The sequence below is a fragment of the Eulemur rufifrons genome, chromosome 1, assembly GCF_041146395.1.
Source record: "Eulemur rufifrons isolate Redbay chromosome 1, OSU_ERuf_1, whole genome shotgun sequence".
Lineage (NCBI taxonomy): Eukaryota > Metazoa > Chordata > Mammalia > Primates > Lemuridae > Eulemur > Eulemur rufifrons.
This window is the reverse complement of record NC_090983.1, coordinates 31,231,863-31,259,572: the sequence shown is the minus strand read 5'-3', so window position 1 is coordinate 31,259,572 and position 27,710 is coordinate 31,231,863. Positions and strand designations below refer to the sequence as shown.

Below are 27,710 nucleotides of genomic sequence, written 5' to 3'. Positions count from 1 at the left end.
ACTTGGGAGATTTAGCAGGAGTCCTGGGGCAGGAATTGAGAGGCCAATGCAGGCCTTCTCCTGGCAACTGCCTTCTCTGTTCCACGTCTTGCCAGCCCAATGGACTACGTAGTTCCTGAAGGCCAGGCCTCCACCGTGACGCCATACACGGCCCCACCGAGCCTGCCGAAGCGACTTGTCCACAATGGGTGTTTGATGAATATTTGTTACCAGACTAGGAAACTGGGTGGTTTTAACCACAATGACCGGCTCAACAAGGAGAAGAGATGAAACTGCCAAAATGTCATCATCATTACAATGTTATAGATTATACTAAATATTAGAGTTCAAAAACCAGAATGCACAGGTAAATTGCATGGGTGGTACAATCACTCTGTGGAGATTTTAGATGATCATTGATGAATGGTTGTTTCCTTTTTTCTCCCCTGTTATAAACAATGCCTTGGTGTATATATTCTTTTGCTCTTGAAAAGTAAAGGCTTCTCCCTCTGAACACCCATGGGGTGATACTCAAATATTTAACAACCAATAAGACAAGGCTATTGAACAATCAACCAGGGTTGGAACAGGGTCCTGGAGGACCCACTCCCACGCCCATGCCAGGAATTAACCCCTTGGTTGCTGAATCATGAAGAGGTCTGGGGGTTCCAGGGGAGGAGTTGGGGCAACCAAGGTGGCAAGAAGGACAGTCAAGGCACCTGGGCAATGGTCATTTACTAACCAGTAGAGCAGTATTTCAATATCTCAGTAACTGCATGGCCAACTAAACATCAGCCCTTGACTTCTAGTCCCCTTCCAAGAGGGAGCCACTGTTAACAGGCTTTTGGGTATCCTTCCAGAAATGTTGTGAATATATATAAACTTTAAATTTTTTACATAAATGAGAACATACCTCACACACTATGCTGCACCTTGCTCTTTTTATGTAATAGGATATCTAAGAGATATTAATATTTCCATAGATAGATCTGCATTTGCAGTGGCTCGATGTTACAACGTATAGCTCTAAGAATATAGGAGTGTGTGTGTGTGTGTGTGTGTGTGTGTAAGGATTCTTTCTCCCTCTTCTTTTCCTTTCCTGTACTTCTCCCTGAAGATTTTACCTGAGGCCCACCCGAACTGTAGTCACCAGAAAGCCAGCAGAGCCTTCAGAGAGGTCACAGGTTAGTATTAATAATCAGCAGAAAAAATCATATAAAACATCTTTTCCCAAGAGCTTACCTCAGACTGCCCAAAAGTTTGTTTTTCTCACGTGGTTCTTTCCCAAGTCAAGATCTTGTACAGAAACAGTTGCCCATCAACACAAAATCAGCGGTCATTTTAGATCGAATCCAGAAGTTCCAGAACTCAAGACTTTAGTGGTCGTTCCAAGTGGCTGAAACGCCAAAGCAGAACATCCACAGTATGTGTCGTGCAGAAAGAGAGAGATTCCCAGTGGGCTGAACTGGCATGAACATGAACTTCCCTCCTACAGACAATCCAGTTCAAATTTCCTGGTATTGCAATGAAAGTCGAAGTAGAGGAAAAGGTCACCCCTCCATTCAGAGTCCCTTGACATGGGCCTGAGCTGTGAGGTTTGTCCTCAGGAGATGGCAGGCCAAGGTTTGTTTCTTTTATTGCTATGGAAACAGAACGGCAGCACCTCTTTGGCTCAGAGCTCTGTTCTTAAAGAGAGAAGGTTGGAGAAACAGCCAGTTAAATTCTCCAAGACCCCAATCAGTGACCACACTCAGCAGCAAGGAATCCACACTCCTAACTCTGGGTTTCCGCTTTCATCATCAACCATGAGACAAAATAAGCTTAAGATACATTTTCAGAGGAAACAGAATTAAACAGCATTCCTAGGCTTAATTGGCCTATGGCAATAGTTGCCAGGCAGGATCTGAGAAGGATTTTAAATTCCTCTGTTATTTGCTCACAGAAACCTAAAACTCTAAAGTAGCACATTATTCCTTGAATTTAAAGCTTTGAAATCTGTAAAAGTACAAATCTCCCAGGGCAGGGGTCTTTTTCAGGTACTTAGGGTTTCAGGGTTTTTTGTTTTTGTTTTTGTTTTTAAATCTAAATAAATCTGCTTTTTCTCACTATAGAAAAAAGTGTTTGCTTATTATAGACCAATAGCTTTCATTCTGATTTTACTGCAACTCATTACAAGAAATATATTGTATATATTTTATAATAATTTTGTGAAATAATACCCTTATTGCTTGCTATTCTCTTCTATTTCTTTTTCTTTTTAAAATGAAAACTGATTGTAATCCACAAGAGTGATTTCTTGATCCACTGATGGGTCACAACCTACAGTTTACAAAACATTGTTATAAATTCATCTGTTCATTCAACTCCACATTTATTGTCTATTGTGTGCCAGGCACTGCTGTTCAGTGTGGGGAAATACCTTAGTTCCTGTGCTCAACAGAGCTTAGAGACTGATGGGAAAACAATAAATAAATTCAACAGGCCAGGTGCAGTGGGTCAAGCCTGCAATCCTAGCAATTTGGGAGGCTGAGGTGGGAGGATCACTTGAGGCCAGGAGTTTGGGACTAGCCTGAGCAACAAACATAGCAGGACTCCATCTCACAAAATATAAGAAAAATTAGCTTAGCATGGTGGTGCACACCTGTAGTCCCAGCTACTTGGGAGGGTGAGGCAGGAGCATCGCTTAGGCCCAGGGGTTGGAGGTTGCAGTGAGCTATGATGACGCCACTGCACTCCAGCCTGGGTGATAGAGTGAGACCCTGTCTCAAAAAAAGAAGAAGGAGGGAGAAAAAGCTCAACAAAAGCACAGTGAGTCTTATATTAAAGAGACTCACCAGATGCGGGGACATTTATAGCAGGGATTACTCTTCTAGTACAGTGGACTCAGGCAACAGTTTTAATCAGAGAAGGGATCTGACTAGATCTGCACATCAGAATGATCATCTGACTGCGAGGTGGAGAAACAATTGGAGGGGAGGCAGGAAACGCAGTGAGGAAGCCTGGCGTGGTCCAGATGAGACCGAGTGATGCGCCCCCTGCCCCCCGAGGGAGCAGCAGGGGGATGGAGAGGAGACACCCTGGGACTTGGTGACTGATTGGACAGCAGGGTGAGGGGAAAGGACGAGGCAATGGTGATTCCTGGGTTTCTAGCTCGAGCTATTGCGTCAACGGTGGTGCCATTTATTGAGACGGAAAGTCTGGAGGATAAACAGGTTCAGGGGGCGCAGATCATGAGTTCAGTTTTTGAGGTGCCAGGGAGACAGCCAAGTGGGGATGTCTATTAAGTTTGTTACGGGTTTCAAAGTTCAAAAGAAGGGTCTGGGCTAGAAACAGATGTAGGAGATTGCAGAGTAGATGCTATTTTAAGCCCAGGGGTGGGTGAGATCACACAGGGATAGAGTAGGAAGAGAAGAGTGTCTAGAACGGAGCCCTGAGGACCCTGGTATTTTTTATGACAATGTTGCTCATAGTGTTGCCCTATGTTAGTTAAAATGCATAGAGCTGTTACTTGGCTGCAAGTGGCATATATCAAAGAGGTTTATTGACTTTGTGAAATTCAAAGTCTGGAGAGCTGGTGCAAAGATTCAGCAATGTCCTTGGAGAACCGGGCTCTTTCCCGCTCTCCTCATGCCGGCCCCAGCGTGCTGACTGCGGGAGGCCTTACGGTTGCACTGTGGGTGCCGCGTCTCCAAGCACCACGCCCAGACTAGATGGAGACGTACTTTCACAGCGAGGAGGGAAAGAAATTACAAAGACAGCAATTGATAAATTTGACTAGTCCTCTAGTCAAATCTATCTCCATCTAGAGATGGGATATTTACTTTGAGTCTATTGTGTAAATTTTATATCTAAATCCTTTCTTATGATGTAAAAGGATGTGGATGTCAGGTGAAGAGTGGCTTAAAACAAAGAGACGAAGGAAGCAGGTGCTGAAGGAAAACCTCAGCCGCCCGGCCCGGCGGGGCTTAGCACTAACTACCACTGCTTTGGGATTCTCCCCCTTTCCTCTTTTTGGACATGAGTGTAGCTTTGCCAGCTCCAAAACAGCAGAGGGGAAGGAAATGAAGGCTTTTAGGGGCTGAGTGTTAGCTGCTCTTCTCTTTGATTGAATTTAGCAAAGTGCCATTCTCAGTATCTTTCTCCAAAGCCATGTGCCTTAGTATTTGGGACGGGGCGGGGGGCAGAATACCAACACCGTGACAAAGTGTAAGTTGAGTGAGTAAAAGAGAGAAACTGTGACTTAATCCAGACAGTTATATTATCAAAATTAGTGTGCACGTGGGTGGGGGAAATGGACGCCACCTGTGCGATGCTGCCACCCCCATGAGGTGGCAAATGTGGTCGGCTGGGAGCATTTAGCAGCTTGCCATCTGTGTAGCCCTATCTGTGGTGCTATGAGAACACTCCCAGCGTAGAAAACACAGCGTTCTCTTAAGGAGCTTGTAATTATCTTCAACTTGTCCAGTTCCCTTTGATTATTTCTTATTTTTCAAGATCTGGCTTTAGGGTGGTGCTATGCCAACACCCACGGACTCATTCAGCTGCTCCTGAACAGCCCCAGCCAGGAAGCCACAGGAATCGTGTGAAAGCCTGCAGTGCGGCCCTCGCCCCTAGAGAGGGGCCGCTGGTGTGAGCCCCGGGCTTTAGAGGGCTCTGCATGGCCCAGGCACACACAAAAGCCTGAGTTGATTAAAGAACACATGGGCACAGCTCTGGAACAGCAAGATCCATAACCCTGAACATCTGCTCTCATCTCTGACACCACTCAGGTCTCAGGAAACGCTTCTCCACATCTCTTGCTCTTTACCTTCAAAAAAAAAGATGGCTGCGCTCAAGTGCTATGGTTTGTGGGCCGGGTCGTGCTGCTGCTAAGGTCGGAGACAGACTGCTCTGGAGTGCAGGAGGGCAGCAGTGGTAAGGTAAGTGTAAAGGTAACTTTCCAAAACCTCTCAGAGAGCATGAATGCAAGATTCATGCATAAAGGAAAATACCGTTTTCCAGTGGTGTTGAACATCCATTTCCTGCTTCTTTTAATGCCTTAATTTGTATTCCACAGGTACTCATATATTGGAGTGGTATTTGCAAGGACTGCATGTGGTGGCTGAAGAACGCTTTGCAACATGAATTCTGATACCCTTGGTCTAAATGGAACATGAATGGGTACTAACTCTTCATATTACTGGATGGATCTAGAGATTGTTTGAGAGTTGGTGAAAATAGCCATATAAATTGTAGTGAATTATATGCAATTGAAATACTTCATAAAATTTTCTAACCTATAATATTTGAATGTGATGTGAAAATCTTTGCCCAACTTGCACAGTAACATTTGTTCATTTGAAAATTTTGTGGCATTTTGGCCCTTGATTCATAAAAAGTAATAAAAAAAGTAGAAAACAAAACTTGACATTAGCATAACTCAAACTTAATATAGTGAAAACAGAGATGGAGGTCAACAGGATGATCAAAGCTCCAGATCTTAACTTTCATCAGAAGGTTTTTGGACTTAAACACACATCTATTGATCTATCATTTGTGAAAGAAAACAATTAAAGATGCTGAGACTAGCACTAAATTTCATATCAGAGTCTCATGCATCATTTATTAATATCCATTTAGAATTATGAACATTTTGTGAATGAGCTTTTAAAAAATACAGAAATTAAATTGTGGAGATAATAGAATATCAAAGGACCTTTTCTATTAGAATCTAACATTGTTCAAATTTAGTTTCTTGTAAACAATTTCTAAATAGATAACAGTGTCAACAGAAAATTGTAGACTATAGGAAAAGAATTGCTTCACTTTCTGAATCTTCTCAGACTTAATATTTGCATATCAATGGCTTTAAACTTTATTTTTTGTTGCTGTTTTTGTTTTGTCAAGGAAATATTATGGTATATATATAGACCCTATTCTTTAAAAACTAAGAAAATACAATAAGATCTACTTACTACTTACAACTATCAGTGGTTTGTTTTGTGTGTTGGTTTGACACATAAAGGTAGTTTTCTGACCAAAAACAACATAATGGAAAGAAAAGACTTAGTGCAGCATCATCTGTGCAAATAGCTGGGACAAAAACACAGACAAACGACAATTTAAGAAGCTACTCATGTTTATTAACTGATTTACATTTGACAAAACAAAGGTAGGTGTACAAAGAGCTGTTTGACAAACTGAAATCTAAGATATCAAACAACAGCATTTCCCTGGCTGTCCCAGAGGGCACTTGTGCCCACTCCTAGGGGACGGTGCCCTGCAATGCGACCCCTCGGTTACTGCACTGTGCTGCGGTTGTGTTGCACGTGCAGGACAGGTCTGCGTGCATCTGACATCGGAGAAGTGGCCCCACTAAACACTAAGAGCCCTAGTTCCAGATGTCAAAAGTTGATGTTGGCAACAGCCAAGTACTAATTATGTACTGAAATGATCAGAAAAATAATAAAAAGCTTTGAATACTGTGTAAAATATACCTTTCACAGAGAATAGGCTCTTGTTGTGAGCCGCTTTTTCTAACTTATTTCCTCCCTTGTCAACATCTGTTCATTTATGTCAAATCGATTAACATATAAAACTTTCTAAAAAGTTAATGGTCATTAACTTCTCCCTAAAGATCCACATCTAAGGCTATTTACATAAGATTTGGGATCTTCATAATTTAGGAGAACTTTTAATTCTGAGCTCAAGAAAATATCTCTCCTACTAGATAACAGGATACTCAGAAATACCTGAGGTATAATCACTGAAAACCTTGAAGGGGGGCAAAAAAAAAGATTGAGGTTTCCTATACTGGCATGAAAATACACATACAGTTGATATTATAGAAAAAACTAAAACGTGAATAGTACCAAAACATAACAGGTTAATTGGGAGGAACTTGCTATAAGGCTCCAGTTCTTCTTACTATATTTTGCAGATAATTCTGTTGTAATAGAGTCTCAGGATATACTAAAAATGATTTTAGGTGGAAATCTGAAAAATAGCAAAACCCAGTTTTAAGACAGGATTCATTTCTAGAGACATGACTGCACCAGTATGCAATTGTGTTTCTGGGGGAATATCGACATGATAATTTTCAAAAATCTCAGCATGGTTGTCTTAAATCAGATGTGCTTATTTGGTTGCTAATATGCCCCGACTTTGCCTCCAAAGTGATCACTTAGTCATTGATTACAAAAAGTATACAAATTATACTCAATACAGAGCACTAAAAATCTAGTTTAATGTATAGCTATTTATATAATGCACATAAATCTGATAATTTAACTTTGTACTACTCTCTGGCCCTACATTTTCCTACTTCCTGATATTTCTTGGAAACTGTAAATGTCCAGGCAACAGGAAGATTATTTTCTTAGGGAACAAATAAAAAGCTGTAAGAGTTGGCTAAAGTAAGCATACTAGCGTCACTTTATGAAATAGATATTCAAACGCATTTTTAAAAAAATGAACTGAATATTTAGCAAATATAAACATCAGGAATTCTTCTATTTAATGCCCACTGCATTCCCTTATGAACCTGCTGGAATTCTTTCTGAGTTAACGTGCACACTCTGTTGACCTCAGCATGCCTGAGTGAAGGGGAGAGAAAGGGAGAGGACAGCTTCACCCTTTGTTTTTGAGAAAGTTATTTAGATAAGTTTTATTAAAAGATTCTAAAAAGCGTGGAAAACACACATTCTTACCATTGCATGCGTGGTTTTTCTACTCTTTTGAGCACACAGCTCTTCATGTAGGGGAGGCACCTCAAAAGCAGAGAGGACAGATCCTCCCTGGCCTGGGAAAAGGGGTGCCAATGGAAACCATATGAGCAAGAGTCAAGAATTCTTCAGAAAATTGCTTTTAAGTCGGGACAAAGGAGCAAAACATTTGCAAATAAAACACCAAAATGATGAAGTAATATGCTTCCCATTTTCATAAACAAAATTATTAGCCTCCTCCCTCCCTCCCTCCCCTTCCCTTCGTCATGTCTTTCATATAACGGCATTTCTTTCTGACCTGCCCTGCTTAGACAAAAACAGGTTATCTGATGAGAAGCAGACTGGATCAGCAACACTCAGAAGACAGATCTGTTTCTTTCCAATTCATACCCTTGCGTCACACTGCTGAACGCTGAAACCCAATCCCAGAGTCTCACTCTGCCATTTCACATAGTTTGTGGAAAAAAAAAAAAAAAAGAAAGAAAGAAAGAGAAGACCTCAGAGAAAAAAAGGCTTGACTCACCCATTAAAAAGTCCACTCTCTAACTCTACAGATGTCAAGAACAAGGCAGATGTGTTTTAATTTTATTTTACATTAAGAAGAAAACACAATCCCAAAGCAAGCACCTGGGTTTTACTTCAGTTTATAATTTAATATGCCTGAGAATTTTTGTGCAAATACATGTCACTTTTCATTAAAAATATGCATAGCGCACTTTGGAAAAAGTTGGTTTACTTGCAACCAACTTTCCTCACAAAAAATTTTACATATATAAATATACAACATTCCCTAATTCCTATGATTGCACTTTTGGTTTAACCCTGTCCCACCCCTAAGGAAATCTGAAAGACATGCAATTATGTTTGTATTCCTTCACTACTGCATTTATCCTGAAGAAATATTCTAAAAACCAGTTTCCTTGGTTCCAATATACCCATGTTTTCCTTCTTAAAAGTAAATCCCTCCCATCCCTTACCTATGTTGGGTTCTTTTTGGAGGTTGTATAAAAATACAAATTTAAAAAAATGAACTTTTATTAATGATAAATACAAAGCAATTTGAGTGGTGTTTGGGCTGCCAGTGGCTCAAACGCCTGAACACGGAAAGGAAAAAGGGAGTCTCCACTTCTGATCTAATGAAAAAGATAAAATTCCTTATTTTGCTAATGCTGTGAGCATCCTATTTGATGGATGCGTAATTTAATCCAACACTAGCAGGGGAAACATATAAGCCATGTCACTGTTATCTCAGATAACAGACTGAGCTTACCCCACCGACCCTTCAGAACAGCTTTCTGTAAGCAACAGTCACTCCTTTTTCTCCTCCCATCTTTCTAACCTGGGTTCCCCTTGTCCATGCTCACCAGAAGTAAATGTGCCAGCAAGTTCAGTATCTCTGGTATGTTTCAGTATTACTGAATTTATTTTCCATTCACTTTTTATTTTCAAGGCAAGAAAACTCAACTGAAGGAGTGTATTAAACCTTTCTTCCTTTTCTGCCTCCAAACACTCACGGCCCATTCATTTATACTTTCAATTTATGAGACTTCATCCGTTAGGGCCTCATCCCAATTTTGTTTCCATTCCTCCACGTCCCCTTTTCCACATTCACAACCCTTCGGCAACATTCCTTTTCTCTCAAGTCAGACCAGACCACATGCATCAGTGCATATCTACCCTTCATGTGCTGATCCGTGCAGGAGCTCAGCTAACTGCTGACCTCAGTCCTCCTTCAGGAGACCCATTTTGGGTGACGATGTGCAAACTGGGGCGCCAAAGCTACCCATCATGACTGGAAGACTCTGATTCCTCCTGAGTCCACCCAATAAATTGCTACGTGCATTCAAATAAACAGCAGAATCTGGTTTTTGAAGCCCAGTTTCTGCCTCTTGGCTTCTTCCATTCTCCTTGGCGTCAGGGGCCTTGACCACTCGGGCTATCCCCAGTCTCTTCAGCCTGTCCACTAAATTCATCTTCAACTGGCCAATGTCAAGAGGGCTTCGGGAGGGCCTCAAGCCGTACATCTCCTGGAGGAATGTTTCAGCTGGTCGGGAGGCCAAAAAATTTTCAGAGAGATGTACTCGAGGCTCAAAGGGCAAAGGAGAAGGGCAAGGTGAGTGAGACGGTGAATTTGGTGGTGTGGAAGGGATAGCTAGGGATTTAGGGAGCGGCTGGAAGAGGGGGTTCTCTGAAATTGGGCTGTGGTACACTTTGGCAGAGATGCCTCGCTCTTGTAGAAGTTTGGCCAAACTCATGGTGCTACTGAAGGTTATGGTAGAATCTCGTCGGTTGGTGATGGATTCACCAATGCTGAGTCTATAGGACATGGCAGGAGAATTCACAGCCGTGTTTGATGAACTGCTACCACTACTTCCACAGGATAACGAAGGGAACCCAGAGCTGGGAGAAAACAAGTGGGAGAGAGTGTTTAAGAATAAAAAGCAATCCTCAAACTGACATTTGAAGTAATTGTAGTAGTTATCCTTAGTAACAGCCAACACATGAGGAATTGTGCCTGTGGAATAGATCTGAGGAATGAAAATTTTGACCATACTTCAATGATTGTTTCATTATTTGTAATTTGTAACTTAGTCATTAACTTATTAAAACATATTTCTTTCCAACAGGATATGAAAAGGTTGCTATGCTCTTAAATAATGTTACTCTTAAATTTTTTTTTGAGACAGAATCTTGCTCTGTTGCCTGGGCTAGAGTACCGTGGCATCAGGCTAGCTCACAGCAACCTCAAACTCCTGGGCTCAAATAATCCTTCTGCCTCAGCCTCTCATGCAACTGGGACTACAGGCATGTGCCACTATGCCCGGCTAATTTTTTCTATATACTTTTAGTTGTCCAGCTAATTTCTTTCTATTTTTTAGTAGAGATGGGGTCTCACTCTTGCTCAGGCTGGTCTTGAACTCCTGACTTTGAGAGATCCTCCCGCCTCGGCCTCCCAGAGTGCTAGGATTACAGGTGTGAGCCATCATGTCCGGCCTACTCTTAAATTTTAACTCTAAAAAGTGTATCTGTAGAAATACAACCAAATTTTATGATAGGAATCAAAGAAATTTAAAGATTAAGGAATATAATCTTTAGAAATTTTTATTAATATATCCATTCCATACAGTGAAATACACTGAGACAATAATCTATGGGTAAATAATTATTCAACTTTTTAGAAAACACAATCTTTCATAATTAAACATGAAATGCTCTTCTAAGGAGAAATTTGTTCTTTTCAATCTTTCAATTTTATATCACTGAGAAATAATAAATTTCTAATTCTTAAATTTCATTTTCTCAAAAAATGTTAATTCCCAACAATAATAGTAAAAGGATACTCATGGAATGATTTTTTCCTCAACTTTGACTCGAAACATGTGTTTCTAAGAAATTACAGTAATTACTTCTTGTTGATTAACATACACAGTTATTTCATAGGACAAACCAATCTCTTAGTAAAGTCTTGCCTCTTAGATGAAGGCAAACTATACACATTGCATTTAGTGTTTCCAGGGGCAGTGCGAATTTTCATCATTTTCTCTCTAATTAAGGAAGGGTGTCTACACTTATTTTAATTTAAAAAAAGTATGGTTCTATAACATTCTCTTCAAACTTCATTAATTATCATCAAAAATAAAAAATTAGCAGAAGAAAAAAAAAAGAAACATGTGTTTCTAAGAAATTAAAAATAATTAAAAGCTTTGACTGCTATAGAATCTTTCTTCTTATTGTATGCTTAAAGGAAAGCATGTGCTTAAGGAAATGGTGATGAAACAGAGAGGGTACTTCTTTAGTTGATTTCCCCCAAGAACAAATTTTACCAGTATTTAATAAATATTTAAATTTACCAGTATTTCACTTCAACATAAAATATTCAGTATATCAAGATACCAAGATTTCTAAAGATTATAAACAAAATGCAAGTTTAAGATTACTAAATAAACTTTCTAGCATATCAACTTGTATAAAAGAAGCAAAACTCAAACAAGTTTGATTCCTTGGCCAAACCAGTCCAACTAAGAACCTCTAATCCGGAACAGTCTATATACTGTATTCCCAGTCTCTTACCTTCCCATTCCTACTTTACTATAGAATTGCCTGTGTTTACCTAAATTGTATACTTCATATGATGGTATCAACCTGTATTAAGAGTCCTCTCAAGAACCAATTTTATAAAACTGGTTATCTTGATGACTACAAGAACAATGTAGAAAAATTGCAGATGTGCTTGTTTAGTACAGACTTTACTGGTTATCATCCAAACGCTTCCCTAAACAATTGATTTGCTTCTATCTTGTAGACATTGTGAATCAGAATCTTATTTCCCTCCACACTCCTAGCTACAAAGTTAAGACTCAAATACATAGTTCACCTTAGCAAGTATATAAGACTTTATGGTACAATTTGTATACCAGTTTTACTATTCTAGCCATTTTATATCCTTACTCTTGATTCCCCCTTGCAACATCTTTCTTCTCTACTTCTAGTTAAAATTATCCCTACAATGTTCTACATATCTTTGAAAAGTACTTTAGAATTTTGGGAATTGGTAGGATAAAAACAGCATCAGTATGGCTTAATAAGGGATTATGTGTTAGAATATCCATGTTCTATCCTGTGTAGAGACATCTGGCCTTTGCTTCTAGGAGGCAATCTGTCATAACTGACAGGCATGTCTTTGGTTAGAGTAGGGGCTGGTCACACTAAATCTTAGGGCGGGCCTGGCCACACCCAATCATCTTAGGGTAAGAACTGGCCATACCAGAAAGACCCAGCATGTGACTTAAGAGTATGGGCTGTGGGTCATGCAGTATCAGTTAGCTGGGAGGCTGAGTTCAACCCTGTGGGTAATTAATCGTGCCTACACACTGAAGCCCCAATAAAAACTCTGAACACAGTGCTTGGGTGAACTTCCCTGGTTGGCAATATTCTGTGTGCACTCTCACGCACTGATGCCAGTAGGGTAATGAATACTAAGGGCAAGGGAAGCTTCAAGTATGAACTCTCCAAGATTCTCCTCTACATACTTTTTCCTTTGGATAATTTTAACCTGTATCCTTTCCTTGCAATAAGTCATAGCCATGAGTATAAAGGCTTCCTGTGAGTTCTGTGAATCATTCTAGCAAATTACTGAACCTGAAAGTGGTTTTGGGAAGGCAAGTTTAAGATTAATAAATAAACTTTCTAGGATACCAACTTGTATAAAAGAAGCAAAACTCAAACAAATTCTGTGAATCCTTCTAGAAAATTACTGAACCAGGAAGTGGTTTTGGGAACCCCTTGAACTTGCAGGTGGTGTCAGTAGTGACGGTGAGCTTATGCAGAGCACTGGTTCTGAAAACCTTGCAGTTTGGTTAACTCTGGATATAGCTCCAGCTGGGTCATTTATTAGCTGTCTATCCTTGGACCAGTCACCTCAACTTTCTATGCCTCAGTTTCTTTATTTTACATAATACATATTCACTTGCCCTGCCTACTTCAAAGAGTTATAATGATCAAATGAGAAAATATAATGTGAAAATATTCTAAAGACAAATTATCACAGAACATTAATTAAAATTCTTGGAATTAAAATGAAAGTAATTAAAAAAAAGAAATTCAAGAAAACATAGATGAGGAAAGAAGTGAGGCCCTAGGTCTCTCAGACACTCTTACCTGGGGGTAACCTGAGTGATGTCAGAGGGATGCAATATCCTACAAGTGGTGAAGGTGAATGTCGAGTTCGTGCATGATAGACACTTTCCTGGGTTTGAGGTTGCAACTGAAATAGAGATTTTTAGGGAGCAAACACAAAATCAAAAGACTAGGTTAATAATGTAAAAATGTAATAATGTAAATGTTAATATTGTAATAATGTAAAATAAATTATTATTTATTAATAATACAGCATCTATCAAGTGCCTTTTGGACTAAAAATCTCCAAATCTGGAAATAAAATATAAATAAAGATTGTAATAGCATCAACTGGTTAGTATATAACTGAATCCTTTAAAACTGTAAATCAAAAGGAATAAAAAAAAGCTTAGAAATGAGGGAAAAAAAACCACTAAAAATCAAGTGGTATTCATCTAAACTATCTAGCCAAACTATCTAATACTTTAGTGGTTCTCAAAGTATGGCCTGTAGACTCTGCCGGAGTCCACAGGTCAAAACCACTTTCAGAGTGATGCTAAGATGAAGGCCTTTTCTTTTTGGCTGGGTTGACACTTGGCACTGTTGGTGCAAAAGCCATGGTGGGTAAAACTGCTGGCTCCTTAGCACAAATCAAGGCAATGTCATCAAGTTGTACTACTACTTTTCATTGTCATGCACTCACAGTATTAAAAAAAAAAAAACCAGATTCACTTAAGAATGCCCTTGATGAAACACTAAAAATTATCTATTAAATCCTATCTATTAAACACTAAAAATTATCTATTAAATTATCTATTAAATCTTAGCCCTTAAATCTTTTTACTATTCTGTGTGATGAAACGGGAAGTATGCATTAAGTGTTGCTCCATACTGAGATACAGTGGTTATCTAGAGGGAAAGCACTTGTGCAAATGAGTTGACATTTTGTCATGGAACATCATTTTTACTTGAAAGTACAACAGACAAACTATAGTTATTCAGGCTTCGATATTTGACAGACATTTTCCTGAAAATGAATGAAATGAGCCTGTCCCTTCAAGAAAAACAAGTGACAGTATTTTTTGTCAGTGACAAAATTTGAGATTTCAAGTCAAAATTTGTGTTTTGGAAAACTTTTATCCACCTGTGAAACCTTGAAAGCTTCCTAATACTTACAGCCTTTTTTTGTTGAGCTATGTGGTAACATTAATATGATTTTCGTGTATTATATAATGAACAACATTTGGAACATCTACATAACTCAGGGAACCAATATTTTCTAAATGACCAATGCATGTTATAAAATCATGCATGGGTAAAAGATATATTCAAAGTGCATGCATTTTAACGTACCAAAGTATGAAAAGTTCGCCAACAGGGTTCCACATTCCACATACACACGTTCAAGGAACTACTACTTACCAAGTTTTTGTGTAATATCAAAGAATATCTATAAATACCTGAAAAGACTATTAAGATATGCTTTCCTTTTCCAACTACATGTTTGTGTGAGGCTGCATTTTCCTCATATTGTTGTTTAACTAAAATAACATATTGCAATAGACTGAATGTAGAACCTGATAACAAGAATCCAGCTATCTTATATTAAGCCCTAAATTAGAGACTTGAACAAATTATGAAACAAACCTTTTTTCTTACTACTTAAAAAAATAGCTATTTTCATAAAACATTACTTGTGTAACATGTAATTATCATTTTAAATGAGTTAATAATTATAATTTTCAGTTTTGATTGCTGATATTGTAAATATGAATAGATATAACCCATATAGATAAGCCCTCGGGAATTCTCAATGATTTTTAAGAGTGTGTAAAGAGATCCTGAGCCTAAAAGGTTTGCAAAGCACTGAGTGAATTGATCTATCTCTCTGCCCAATCTATTTATGCAGGCTGGCTAAGATAAAGTGGAGAGAATTAGGAATGCTACCAATGCCATAGATTTTCATTATCCAGTATCTAAGACTGAGTATACTCCAGTGAGCAGAGGTAGCCAGCTGACCACACAGTAAGTCAGGATGCCAAGTACTTCTGGTTACTAGACCATATTCAACTAAGTACTCTTCTCACCTGTAACCGGTCCACCTGCTGAAGTAATGGACGGTAGGAAGATGCCTGTTACTGGCTTGGATATTGAAGGTTTCTGTTCCACTTGAAGAGGCTGCTGAACCTCAAAAGTGATACCCTCCTCTTCATCCTCTTCTAAATCTGAGATGTGATAGATGGCATCCTTGGGCAACTGGGTAAAGCCTTTAGTAATGACACCTGGTCGGGGATCAAGAATTGTTCCCAAGTTTGGTTGAGCAAGCTGCTGCCAGTGATGCAGAGTCTGTGATCCTGAATATGCAGGACAAAGGGAAAAAAAGGCATATTTTACATTTCCCACAAATCTTAAATCTTGAAACAGAAGCTAAAATTATATGTGTAATAATAATAATGACAGCAATAAAACTACTTAGTGTTAATATTTTGGTAAAAGCTGCAAATTAAAGTTTTCTGTGGAAGACTGACAAGATGTTGAAGGTATAATAATAACTTTAAGCAGGACATCCAGAGAAGGGGTGGAAAAAAACAAGATGATACCCTTAATAGGAACTAGGATGTTGAGGCAGTGATGAGAAGGAAGATATCCACATTTTTGGTTGGAGTTTGTGGTTGCTATGATCGTGCCACTGCCCTCTAGCCAGGGCAACAGAGTGAGACCCTGTCTCCAAAAAAAAAAAAGAAGAAAGAAAGAAAAAAAAAAGGCAACTCTGACAAATATCTGACCTGAGTATTAATGAATAAAACTAAGTTATAGAATCTTTGAGTCTAAGGGGTCCTTATAAGTTACCTGCTCAAAATTTTATTTAATGTAAAACTCTTTTATGATGTTAGAGAATCAGCCAATGATTGTCAATTTTTCATAAAACAAAATTTATTTTGAATTCAAATTCTGTATCTTAGGAGAGAAGAGAAACTAAACTGAAAAAAGAAAAATACAGGCAAACACACTTCTAAGTCAATTGCACTTTTGGGTAAAGAACTCTTTTGAAAAGGAAGGTAGGCCGGGCGCGGTGGCTCACGCCTGTAATCCTAGCACTCTGGGAGGCCGAGGCGGGTGGATCGCTCGAGGTCAGGAGTTCGAGACCAGCCTGAGCAAGAGTGAGACCCCGTCTCTACTAAAAATAGAAAGAAATTATATGGACAACTAAAATATATATATACAAAAAAATTAGCCGGGCATGGTGGCGCATGCCTGTAGTCCCAGCTACTCGGGAGGCTGAGGCAGTAGGATCGCTTAAGCCCAGGAGTTTGAAGTTGCTGTGAGCTAGGCTGATGCCACGGCACTCACTCTAGCCCGGGCAACAGAGGGAGACTCTGTCTCAAAAAAAAAAAAAAAAAAAAAAAGGAAAAGGAAGGTAAGATAAGGTATTACCTCTAGATCATTTTCATTTATCATATCCCATTTACCTTACCATGGAACCTGCTGTCAATCATATTTCTTAACACAAGATAGGAAAAGATTACTCCTCCTCCCCCTCACATTTATATTAAAAAACACCAGTAGAAAAGAGTTGATGGCTGATGATTTAGAGAATACAGAGCTTTTCATTCATTAATTTTCCACAAAGTTCTACAATGCACTGTCACCCAAACAGCAAAATTAAGGGATAAAAAAAAGTATCTTCTGTACGTAGTGCTCTTGTAATTACAACACAAATCTCAATTCCAGGGAAAGGAAAGCCCAATAAGCCACATGGCTTGGAAAGGGCCCTTACTGATTTATTACCTTCCAGGGGCTTGACAATTTGTAATTTTTCTGGCATAAAACCTCGAAGGCAACTGGCACTGCTGAAATCTGTGAACTCTGACTGGTTGGTGCAGAGAGAGGCAAGGCTCTCTGTGGGGGTGATGCAGCCACTGGCCCTTTCCTTCTGGTCAGCCAGAACCTGGATCTTCCGCTCCCACTCTTCAGCAAAGAACTGCTTCTCACTTAAATAGTTCTGTCGACGCAGGCTAAGACGATGCAGTGCTGTGGCCAAATCACTCTCTTCAGAGGGTCCTGGCTGGTCCGTCTTCTGGGAGTTCCTATGGGAAAATCACATTCACTACTTAAATCTTAAGGTCATACGCACAACCTAGACCTCTCCTTTTCTTTCTTTTTTTTTGTTTTGAGACAAGGTCTTGCTATATTGCCCAGGTTGGTCTTGAACTCCTGGCCTCAAGTGATTTTCCTGCCTCCCGAGTAGCTGTGTGTGAGCTATGGCACCTGACTCCGACCTCTCCTTTCTATAATGGTGAACGTTTAAGAGACTGATCTTAAAAACATTGTGGGCCGGGCGCGGTGGCTCACGCCTGTAATCCTAGCACTCTGGGAGGCCGAGGTGGGCGGATCGTTTGAGCTCAGGAGTTCGAGACCAGCCTGAGCAAGAGCGAGACCCCACCTCTACTAAAAATAGAAAGAAATTATATGGATAGCTAAAAATATATATAGAAAAAAATTAGCCGGGCATGGTGGCACATGCCTGTAGTCCCAGCTACTCCGGAGGCTGAGATGGGAAGATTGCTTGAGCCTAGGAGTTTGAGGTTGCTGTGAGCTAGGCTGACGCCACGGCACTCACTCTAGCCTGGGCAACAGAGTGAGACTCTGTCTCAAAAAAAAAAAACAAAAACAAAAACAAAAAAACATTGTGTTTTCTTAGATATCCAGAATATAGAAATAATAACAAACCAAAATCACCATCAGTACTTTGTATCATTTTTATAGATCATCTCAAATGACTTCAGAGAGGCAAGAAACTGCTTTATTGATATATTGTGTTCAATAACTTTCCGATTTCATTTAATTTATGAAACCACGGATGTGACCATCTATAAATTCAGATTAGGTAGTCACAAAAGTAAATATTACCATATTTCACCGAATCTGTGATATCATTGATTATAAGAGGTACCATTATTTTATGTTCTATGAAGAAAGAAAAAATTCTACCCATTAAACTATGACATAACATTAGTTGTAAAACATAACAATGTAAAAAATACTAAAATGTGAAAAATCTTGCTTGAGGCCATAGAATCCCCCATAAATATTGCAGAACATTTAAAAGAAAACAAGATTTGCATAATACTGCATTTTCATAGCTCTCTGCTGCTCATTCTTTCATTTTAACATTTTTGAAATTGGAAGGTATCTTTTAATTGATACGAAAAAGAAAACTGGCAAGCCAAGTTAGGGTTGCTCCTGGGTACTGTGTATGAATTCACACAGATCTGTTTTAGAGAAAACTGTGTAATAGTCAGGAAGTATTAACACATAAAGCTACTGTTGGTGTAACACTGCCCATGACAGACCAGGCAACACAACTGAAACCTGGTGTGATGGATGTCCGCATGAGGAAAGATTTCCCTGGGGTGCCAAGCAACCATCTTTCAAAGGCTTTCAGCCAATTTTTAGTAAAGCTGTTTAACTTCTAGCTTTTGTAATTCAATGTAATGAATTAATGAAAAGAAAGAAAAAAAATCTAAGTTGAAACAAAGAGAAAATTAAGAGCAACTTGGTTGTCTTCAGTAGGTATTCAAACTTATTGTTCATTCTAAAGGCACCAAAGTGGCTAAGACTATGAGCATGGATTATGAGAAAGTATCATCTTGGTGCATTTATGTTAACGACCAAACGGACTCAAATTTGACTTTGAACAGAAGATTTAGATTCCAACTTTGCAACACTAAAAAAGTAGCAAAAAAATTTTAGAGTTAAATGCAAGCTCCATTTTAAATAAACTTAATTAAATGTAGCTTTTTCACGCAAAACTTTTATGAAATCAATGATCCACCTTACAAATAATGACACAGGACTTTATAACTGAATAAAACCCAACAGTTTAAGAAACTTCTTGGGACATTATAAACTAATACTGGAATTTGCATACGTGAATCCGGTATGTCAGCACCACAGAAATGCAGAACACTGCCATGATGACGTTGCCTACCTTGGAACCTCCTCCGAGTTGCTCCCCTGGTTGGGGAGTGTTTCGTCCTCTGTTTGCTGTAAACCAGACTCAAAGGGTTTTGCTGTCATGATGACACTTGAACGGTTGGAGCCTGGGATGGGCAGCAGAGCTGGGAATGAGACAGAGCGGCCTCGTGTGTCATTGGCAACTTTGACAGTATCAAACACCCGTTTCTGTTGGGCTCTGTCAAAAAAGGAAATGTTCATTACCATCACCGCCAGCCCTACAGTGCTTTAGGAAAGAGACGCATATGCGCAGTTCATTAGAAATAAAGCCATCTTGAGTAGCCTCTAAAGTTTAGGAGAAATCATTAGAAAATAAACTTTAGAACAAGAGCACTCTCTCACAAATAAGGATACTGTGAGGAAAAAACTCAATAGTAAGCAGATTGCTACTGAATCTCATAATACTTATCACTTTGGGCTGTGGCTTCTCTTTAATTTCCATTCCCATGGTTGAGTAACAACACATTTGATCTGTACTCACTTTTGTTTAAAGAGAGAAGATTCCTCATCCAAATTCAACTTTTTACGCATGGTCCCCTCAATCTCAGCTGCCAAAGATTCCTAAGAAAAAGAGTTTGAGACTCATTCCTAGTGACCATTGCTCTTAAATTAATTAACAGAGTCTCTACAATCCTATGCTCTTGGTGTCATAATAAAATATAAAAAAACAGTCACAGGCTAAAATTCAACGGGAAAATGAGACATTATAGAAGTTTTAATATAACTTTTAAACAAGAACCAACTACCACTTTGTGATTTTTTTTTTATAGGAAAGCAGTGGAAAAAACCAACATGATAAATAGAAAATATTACATGTGTAGACACACAAAAACAAAAGGTCTGAAAGGCCATAAACCAAATGTTAATAGTGACTCTGTGAAGGGTGGGATTTAATAGTATTTAACTATTTCTTTTTGCTTTTCTGTAATTTCTAACTTTTCTATAATAAACATGTATAGCTTTTACAATATAATTTTTTTTTTTTTTCAAATAAGCAAGCTTCTTTTTCCATTGGTCAGAGATGAGGATTCAACTACTGTGAGTGACAAGCTCAGTGGGGCTGAGCTAAGGATGGCTGGATTTGGAGGCACTGGTGTGAATTCAAGAGTTTTAATATACATAGATGAATACAAATGTGGATGGAAAGATAGATACATGTATTGTGTGAGTATATGCATGAAACACATATATTTCTTAGTTCTATCTGCTGAGAAGGCCAAACCATGATACTCTATAGTGGCAATCAATGGGCACAACTAGCACCCAAGATCTTGGATTCTAAATACCATCCTCAATAAAAGTAACGAGAGTTCTCTGAAGACATGGCTGCTTCCAGGGCTGCGACAAAAGGTACAAGATGAACTTAAAGGAGATCCCACTGGCCATATTTGGGACAATTTGAGTATCAAAATAAACAATAATAATAATAATACACTGATTAAAATAGGAGGCCATAAGTCCACACTGACACACCTAAATGAACAAATGAATAAATAAACGAGATAGAAAAGCTCTAATTTACAGAAGAATGACAATTAATAAATATTGAAAAAAATGACTTAGACAATCACTATTTGGCAATCATCATAGTAATATGAGTCAGATAAGAACCATCAATGGGCACCGTAACTAGTGGGTAAAAGTTTGATGAGGAACAGGATATTTAGTCTTAAAGTATCTCCCCATAAGATATTAACTTTGATCACTTGGTTAAAGTAGTATCTGTTGATTTTCATCACTACACACTGAATTAGTAGTGTTAATTTAATTAATTATTAATTTATGGTGAAAAAAACTGGCAGATAACTACCTTAACTAAGAGATCAAAGTTAATTAACATCACTCATAATGGGCTAGACATTGTGTGTCTTCTGATATGATGCCCTGAGAAGAACGTGGCCTTATTTCTGCTAAGAATGCATTCTCTAAATCTAATCACGAGGACACAACAGACAAACCTAACTGAGGACATTCTACAAAGGTCATGAAAGAGAAATAGAGACTGAAAAATTGTCCCAGATGAAACACCTAAATTCAACATATCCTTTAAAGCTGTGGTCCCCAACCCCCAGCCACAGAACTCCACCTGCCCCACCGAGTCTCCTCCATGGAAAAATTGTCATCGAGGAAACCAGTCCCTGGTGCCAAAAAGGTTGGGGACCGCTGCTTTAAAGGACATTATTGGGACAATTAGCAAAATTCAAATGGGCTCTCCGGATTAGATGATAGTACTGTATCAATATCACCTTCCTGATGTTGACAGTTCTAGTGTGGTTATGTAGGAGAGTGAACTCAAGAGTGTCCTCGTTTTTAGTAAATACTACTTAAGTACTAAAGGGTAATAGGACATATCTGCAACTTACTGATAAATGGCCCAGAAAAAAAGTAAGAGAATGATATGGCAAAAGCAGTAATATGTTAAAAACTGAAGAATCTAGGTGAAGGATATATGAGAGTTCTTTATACTATTTTTAGAAACTTAATTCTAAGTTTAAAATTTATTTCAAAATTAAAAATTAAAAAAAACCCCAAAAATTCTGCCCCCATATCCTTAAAGAAATCTACCAAAATTTACAGTTTCAGTCTTTTAAAAAATTTCACAGGATTGCACATAAGTGTTTAACAATCAGATTGTTAAAATAACTCCTTGAACCAACATTACAAATTCTGGCATAAATTCAGAAGTTTTTATTAATTTCTTTAATACCCCAAATACTGTTTGTTAATGAATTAAACAAACATGATTCCTGTTTTCATGGAGCTTACATCCTAACTGGAGTTAAACGTACCAAGAAACTCAAGATTTATTAAAAGAAGTCTTAGAAGATCAAAGCACCATTTAAAAAGTGACAAATAGTGGGCTTAGGGTAGGATGACCCAAGTTTAAGTAGTTTTATGGTACACAGTCCTAAACCTAATTTCCTTAGAGTCCATCTCACATATTACAATAAGTCTGGAAGGTCAATTGTTAGAATAAATAAGCATATTAAGGATGCACATACACAAATTAAGGCCTAAATCAATGATTAGATTCTAGAAATAAGGAAAAACCATGTTATCTGTTCTCAGGGTGCTTTATACTATCATAAACCTTATCACTTTTAGGACAACCTGATCTTAAAAAGTTTCTTTAAATACATAGCATCTTTCTCAGTTTCTTACTCCAGTAAAAGCTCCATATGATTGGGATAAGTAGAGATGAGCAGTAGGGCCAGATTTACTACGAAGTTCCTTTATTTCTTCTTGGGATTCATGTAACATTCCCAGGCACTCCATATTCCTGTCTTGTAACTCATGTAGCTGAAAGAAAGGATGGTAGTGTACTTTACATCGTCTTAAAACAACATTGGAAAAAAGCCCCAAAACCCCTTGGGTAAGTATTAATTTTATCCAGAGGGTTAGCTAACTTTATAAATATCGTTTCAATATAAAGACTCTGAAACAAACTAAACAAGGAGAGCATATGTATTTTCAAGCTGCCAGAATTAAGGGTGTCTTGGCCAAAATTATACAAGTATGACTTCCTGAAAATCTGAAATACAGCCGAGACTACCAGAACTGTCAATTCAACATTTTATGCTTCATCTCCTAAAAAACTTATAGAGGAGGTATAATAGTTATGGTCAAGTTAGGTTTAGCATAATGCTAATCATTTGAAAACAAGCATAGGTCTGAAGTCTGTAAGTGACAAGATCAAGAATCTATAAAGTATTATACACGACATCAGGTGCTCCGTTATCCTAAACAAGAAGTTTTTCTCCCCCATTTTAGAACCTTCTTTACAGATAGATACACATGTCTGTCAAAAGAGTACATAAATTTCAGAGTATATTTTAACTGCAAAATTTCTTCAAGTGTATTAAGTGCACCAGCTTATCAGAATCACCAGGGCAAAGGATTCTTATTAAAAATGCAGATTCCAGGTCCTCACTCTAAACCATCTGAAGTAGAAACTCTTGGGATGGTGCTTGGGCATCTCCATTTAAAACCTGCTCTCCCAGTTGATTCTTATGCATGCTAAAGAACCACTAAGTTATATTTAATATATAGAATTTTATGTAGATAGAAATTAAGAGATTTTTGCTATTGCTCCTGACATACCTGCAAAAACACTATTAGAAATTATCTTATTTTAAAAACTGTTGGGCTAGCTAAGGTTAACTGGTAAAAGGGTCATATACTCCTAAAGAATCCTACATAAGTTGAGGTCTTCCCTATTAATCAAGAAGGATGCTGCTATGCTATTAGTTTTAGAGACAGGATTTTAAAATGCTTTACTTCTCAGATCTCAGAATTTCTTCTTACTCTTTTGTTATTGTTATCGCTTTTTAAATCTGGTAATATCCCTTTAGTAATTCCCATTCACAAAGATGAAAGAAACTACTCATTCCTTCCCTCCTAAATTACATAGACAAAGGAAAGATTTCATTACCTCCATTGTCAGTTGTCGTTGGGCATCTTTGGAAGCTTGTAGGTGTAGTCTTAGTTCTTCCTTCTCAATCACATGCTAACAACATATTAAAAGAAATGTGAAGCCTTCCCATATAAAACATAGCTATTCTCTTTCTTTTAAAGACATATTAAAAATTCCTCTCTGGGGTGTAGTCTTAAGGCCTATAAAAAACTAACCTTTCAAAAGACAAATAAGACCAATAAAATAGTCAGAATAAAAAATCCATGAAGGTGTCCAGATGATAATGAGCATAAGTCAATAATTCATATCACAACTTTCTGAGTAAAATCTAACCCCATTTTATAAAGAGAAACAATGCCCAGAAAGTAGTTATTTATGATATTATATAACATAAAGATGATTAAAGCAGAAATGAGACTAAGGTATTTTAAAAGGGCAGGGACCATGTTTATTTTGCTTAATGTATCTAGCACTTAGCAGAAAGCGTGGTACTAGGTCAGTGTCTGACAAATGTCTGTTGAATGAATGAATAAACCTACTTCTTTAAGTTTGTGCTGAAGATCTACAATCTGAGACAAGAGAGAGGAGATTTCTTCTTGGTATTTAATCAGTTCATCACTCTTCCCTGACAATTCTTCAGTCATTCTGGACATCTGAGCATTTGTTTCACCTGGGAAGCAAAGTAAACATTTAAAAATTAATATAAAAGTAGGGCATGGGTTAGCGAACTATTGGCCTATGGGTCAAATCCTGTTTTATAACAAGCACTGGGCTATCATGAATAGATTTTTCTTTAACATAAATTTTTTTAAAAACAGAGAAACCAATGGAGAAAAATAAAGGTACTTCTAAGATAGACTAGGGCTGGGAATTGAACAGGAGATAATGAAGCTAAAAAGAGAGATGACTCGTATAGGCAAGCAGGCTAAAGCCTTTGCGTTAATCTTTTTTTTTTTTTTTTTTATGAAAAAGATATTTGCTCCAATCTTTTTCTTTATGAAGGACAAGAAGGCTGAAAAGAGAGCTAGGTGAATTATGTATCTCTGCCAGTGCTAATGGTAATCTCATTTATGTCTTTGAGAACTCTTCAGGGATATAAATAAAATCCCATAAGCAATGAAAATTAATCTTAACAAATCTAAGCCTGAGCAACATAGTGAGACCCCTTCTGTACTAAAAATAGAAAAATTAGCCAGGCGTGGTAGCACGTGCTCATAGTCTCAGTTACTTGGGACATTGAAGCAGGAGGATAACTTGAGCCCAGGAGTTTAAGGTTGCAGTGAACTATAATGATGCCACTGCACTCTAGCCTGGGTAACAGAGGAGACCCTGTATCAAAAAACAAACAAACAAAAAACCCAAAATCAAAACCAAAAATCACACACACACACACACACACACACAAACAAAAAACCCCAACTCTAACAGGGGAACATTTCCAGGATGGAATGGTCACAATCGGCAATCTGTAACAGAATGTGATAAAGCTATGGAGATGCTTCTGTAGGACAGAGACTTTCTGGGATAACAGCAAACTGAGTAGGGCCTCCAGAGCAATTCTTACAGCCTAGCTAGCATTCTTGCATGCACATGAAACAGAACCTTTAGAATTCCAGTGGGGAAATAAACTTTTATTGCATATAAAAAAATTTGACATCTAGACACAAGCAGAAAAGCTATTACTCAGTGTCATATAAAACTATTTTTAAATTGACAGAAAGCCTCTAATATTCCAAAAGATGGCCATATGGAGGCAAGAGACCAGGATCTGAGCTCTTGAGGAAGTCATTTCTTCTTTGTCTTTTAAAGTGTAAAAAGTGGGTAAGGGTAGTGCTGGTGGAAGAGAACATTCAATTTATGTTACTTCTGGTTCTCTAATATTCTGCTATTCTAAGGTATCACATTTTGAGGTCCACAACCCAAATGAATGGATGTGATATTATCATACCATTCTTCCAACATAAAAGGCTATATACGGTAGTCCCTTCTTATTTCAGGGGGATATGTTCCAGGACCCCCGGTGGATGCCTGAAACTGTGGATAGTACTGAACCATATGCTGTATATACTATAATAATTTTTTCCTAAACATATGTACCTATGATAGAGTTTAATTTATAAATTAGGCACAGTAAGAAATTAACAATAACTAATAACAAAATAATTATAACAATATGCCAACATCATTACTCTTATGCTTTGGGGCCATTACTAAATAAAATAAGGGTTACTGAACATAAGCACCATGATACTTTGACAGTCGATCTGATAATCGAGACAACTACTAAGTGACTAAGGGGTGGGTGGCGTCTATAGCGTGGATGGGCTGGACAAAGGGATGATGCACACTCCAGGTGGGATGGAGCAGGATGGCATGAAATTTCATCGTGCTACTTAGAAAGGCACGCAATTTAAAACATATTGTTTATTTCTGGAACTTTTTGTTTAATATTTTTGGACCGTGGTTGACCACGGGTAACTGAAACTGCAGAAAGAGAAACCACAGATAAAGGTGACTACTGTATTTATACAAAAATCAAATATCTTTCTCTAGTGAAGCCAATCTTTTTCCAACTGATTTATTTTAAAAAATTATTTTAGTTAACATTATCTCACACCAAAATATATTCGTTTAAAGAAATATAATTGGCATTTAACAAATACTTGTGGAAAGTTTGGTTCTATGCCATCATTTAAGCCCTGGCTCTGCCACTTACCAGTTTTTTCACTTTGGCAAATCGTATCCTCTATAGGAATATTTCATCATCAACAGAATGAGAGCTTTAGTTCCTCTCACTATAACATGCTATAACTTATTTACAGAAATATATGTCTTTCTTTAATGATGATGGCAATTTGAAACAAATATATTTCTTAAAAATACTTATGGTATTTTATTTAGGGTTGTGGGCTCAATGTGATATTCTAAGATTTTCAGTAACGATTTAAAATTGTTTCTTGGGATGCTTCTACTGAAACCACTGATCTAATTTCCCAGGTGGAGATACTGTACCAAAGACTTGTCCAAAGGCTATGAAACAGAATATGTTAATACTCACGAAGTTCTTTAACACAGTCATTGACAAGCTGTTGTTCCTTCTCTTCATAGGTAATAGTTTCTGTCTTTATGTGACAAGCCTTCAATATAAAAATCAGTATGTTGATGATAACTTCTAATGACCTTATAGAAATAACTACAAAAACCTTTAATTTGTAGATTTGAAGACTAAAGTCCATCACTTAACAAAGGAAAAAAACCAGCAACCTGTCAAGATTTATCTAGTATGTAACAAAGGTATGGAAAAGGACAAAACAAATATCTTGCCCTCATTCCTCTCAGGGCCTTTTACATTCCTATTCATGTCTCCTGTCACCTACATCTCTGACTGGCTGCTTCCTGGCCTCAGCTAAAATGGCACTTGCTTAAGTAGGACTTCCTTGATTCCCCCACCATATAAGCTCGCAGAACCTTGTAATTGTCCAACAAAGCTCTTATCATAGTTGTAATTATTTAGTTACTTGCATAAACTCCACAAGATACATATTTTATGCTTTGGCTTTCACTATTTTATCTGTTAACCTGCTATTTATCCACTTTTCAGTGGGCTCTAAGTAACAATGGAAGGCGAATATAGTTCCTTGTCTGCTAGCCCCTAAATGGAATGCCAAAAGCAAATCCATAGTTATGCCATGTTTCACCTCAATACTACCCTGTAGCCTTTAATGTAAAGGCAAATGAGAATTAGGTTGAATGTACCTTTGATCGAAGAGCCATATTCTCTTCTTCCAGTTCCTTGAGCTTTTCCTGCAGCATGTCCAATTGCAGTAAACCTTGAGATAAGCTAAAGGATTCATTGAACCGAAGAGGTGTAGAACAGCTGGAATCAGTTTCACTTTCTTCAGAAGCAATGGAGACAATTCGAAGTAACTCATCTTTCTTGGATAGCTCATGCTGCAGCTGATTAACCTGCACATCCAAAA

At 37.9% G+C, this 27,710-nt stretch overlaps 1 protein-coding gene across 1 annotated transcript in view; it reads right to left on the bottom strand.

Moving 5' to 3' along the window:
* Positions 1–6,534: 6,534 nt before the first annotated feature.
* TRAK2 (trafficking kinesin protein 2) overlaps positions 6,535–27,710 on the bottom strand; it is a 62,730-nt gene continuing 41,554 nt past the window's right edge. Inside the window, exons 6-16 of the mRNA XM_069485153.1 lie at positions 27,487–27,696; positions 26,789–26,867; positions 24,270–24,400; positions 23,749–23,823; positions 22,479–22,616; positions 19,798–19,877; positions 19,291–19,494; positions 17,088–17,386; positions 15,386–15,652; positions 13,341–13,446; positions 6,535–10,082 (exon numbers count right to left, since the gene is read on the bottom strand). Coding sequence (XP_069341254.1) covers positions 9,404–10,082; positions 13,341–13,446; positions 15,386–15,652; positions 17,088–17,386; positions 19,291–19,494; positions 19,798–19,877; positions 22,479–22,616; positions 23,749–23,823; positions 24,270–24,400; positions 26,789–26,867; positions 27,487–27,696 — 2,268 coding nt within the window. The 3' untranslated portion in view covers positions 6,535–9,403. The remainder of the gene's footprint in view (positions 10,083–13,340; positions 13,447–15,385; positions 15,653–17,087; positions 17,387–19,290; positions 19,495–19,797; positions 19,878–22,478; positions 22,617–23,748; positions 23,824–24,269; positions 24,401–26,788; positions 26,868–27,486; positions 27,697–27,710) is intronic.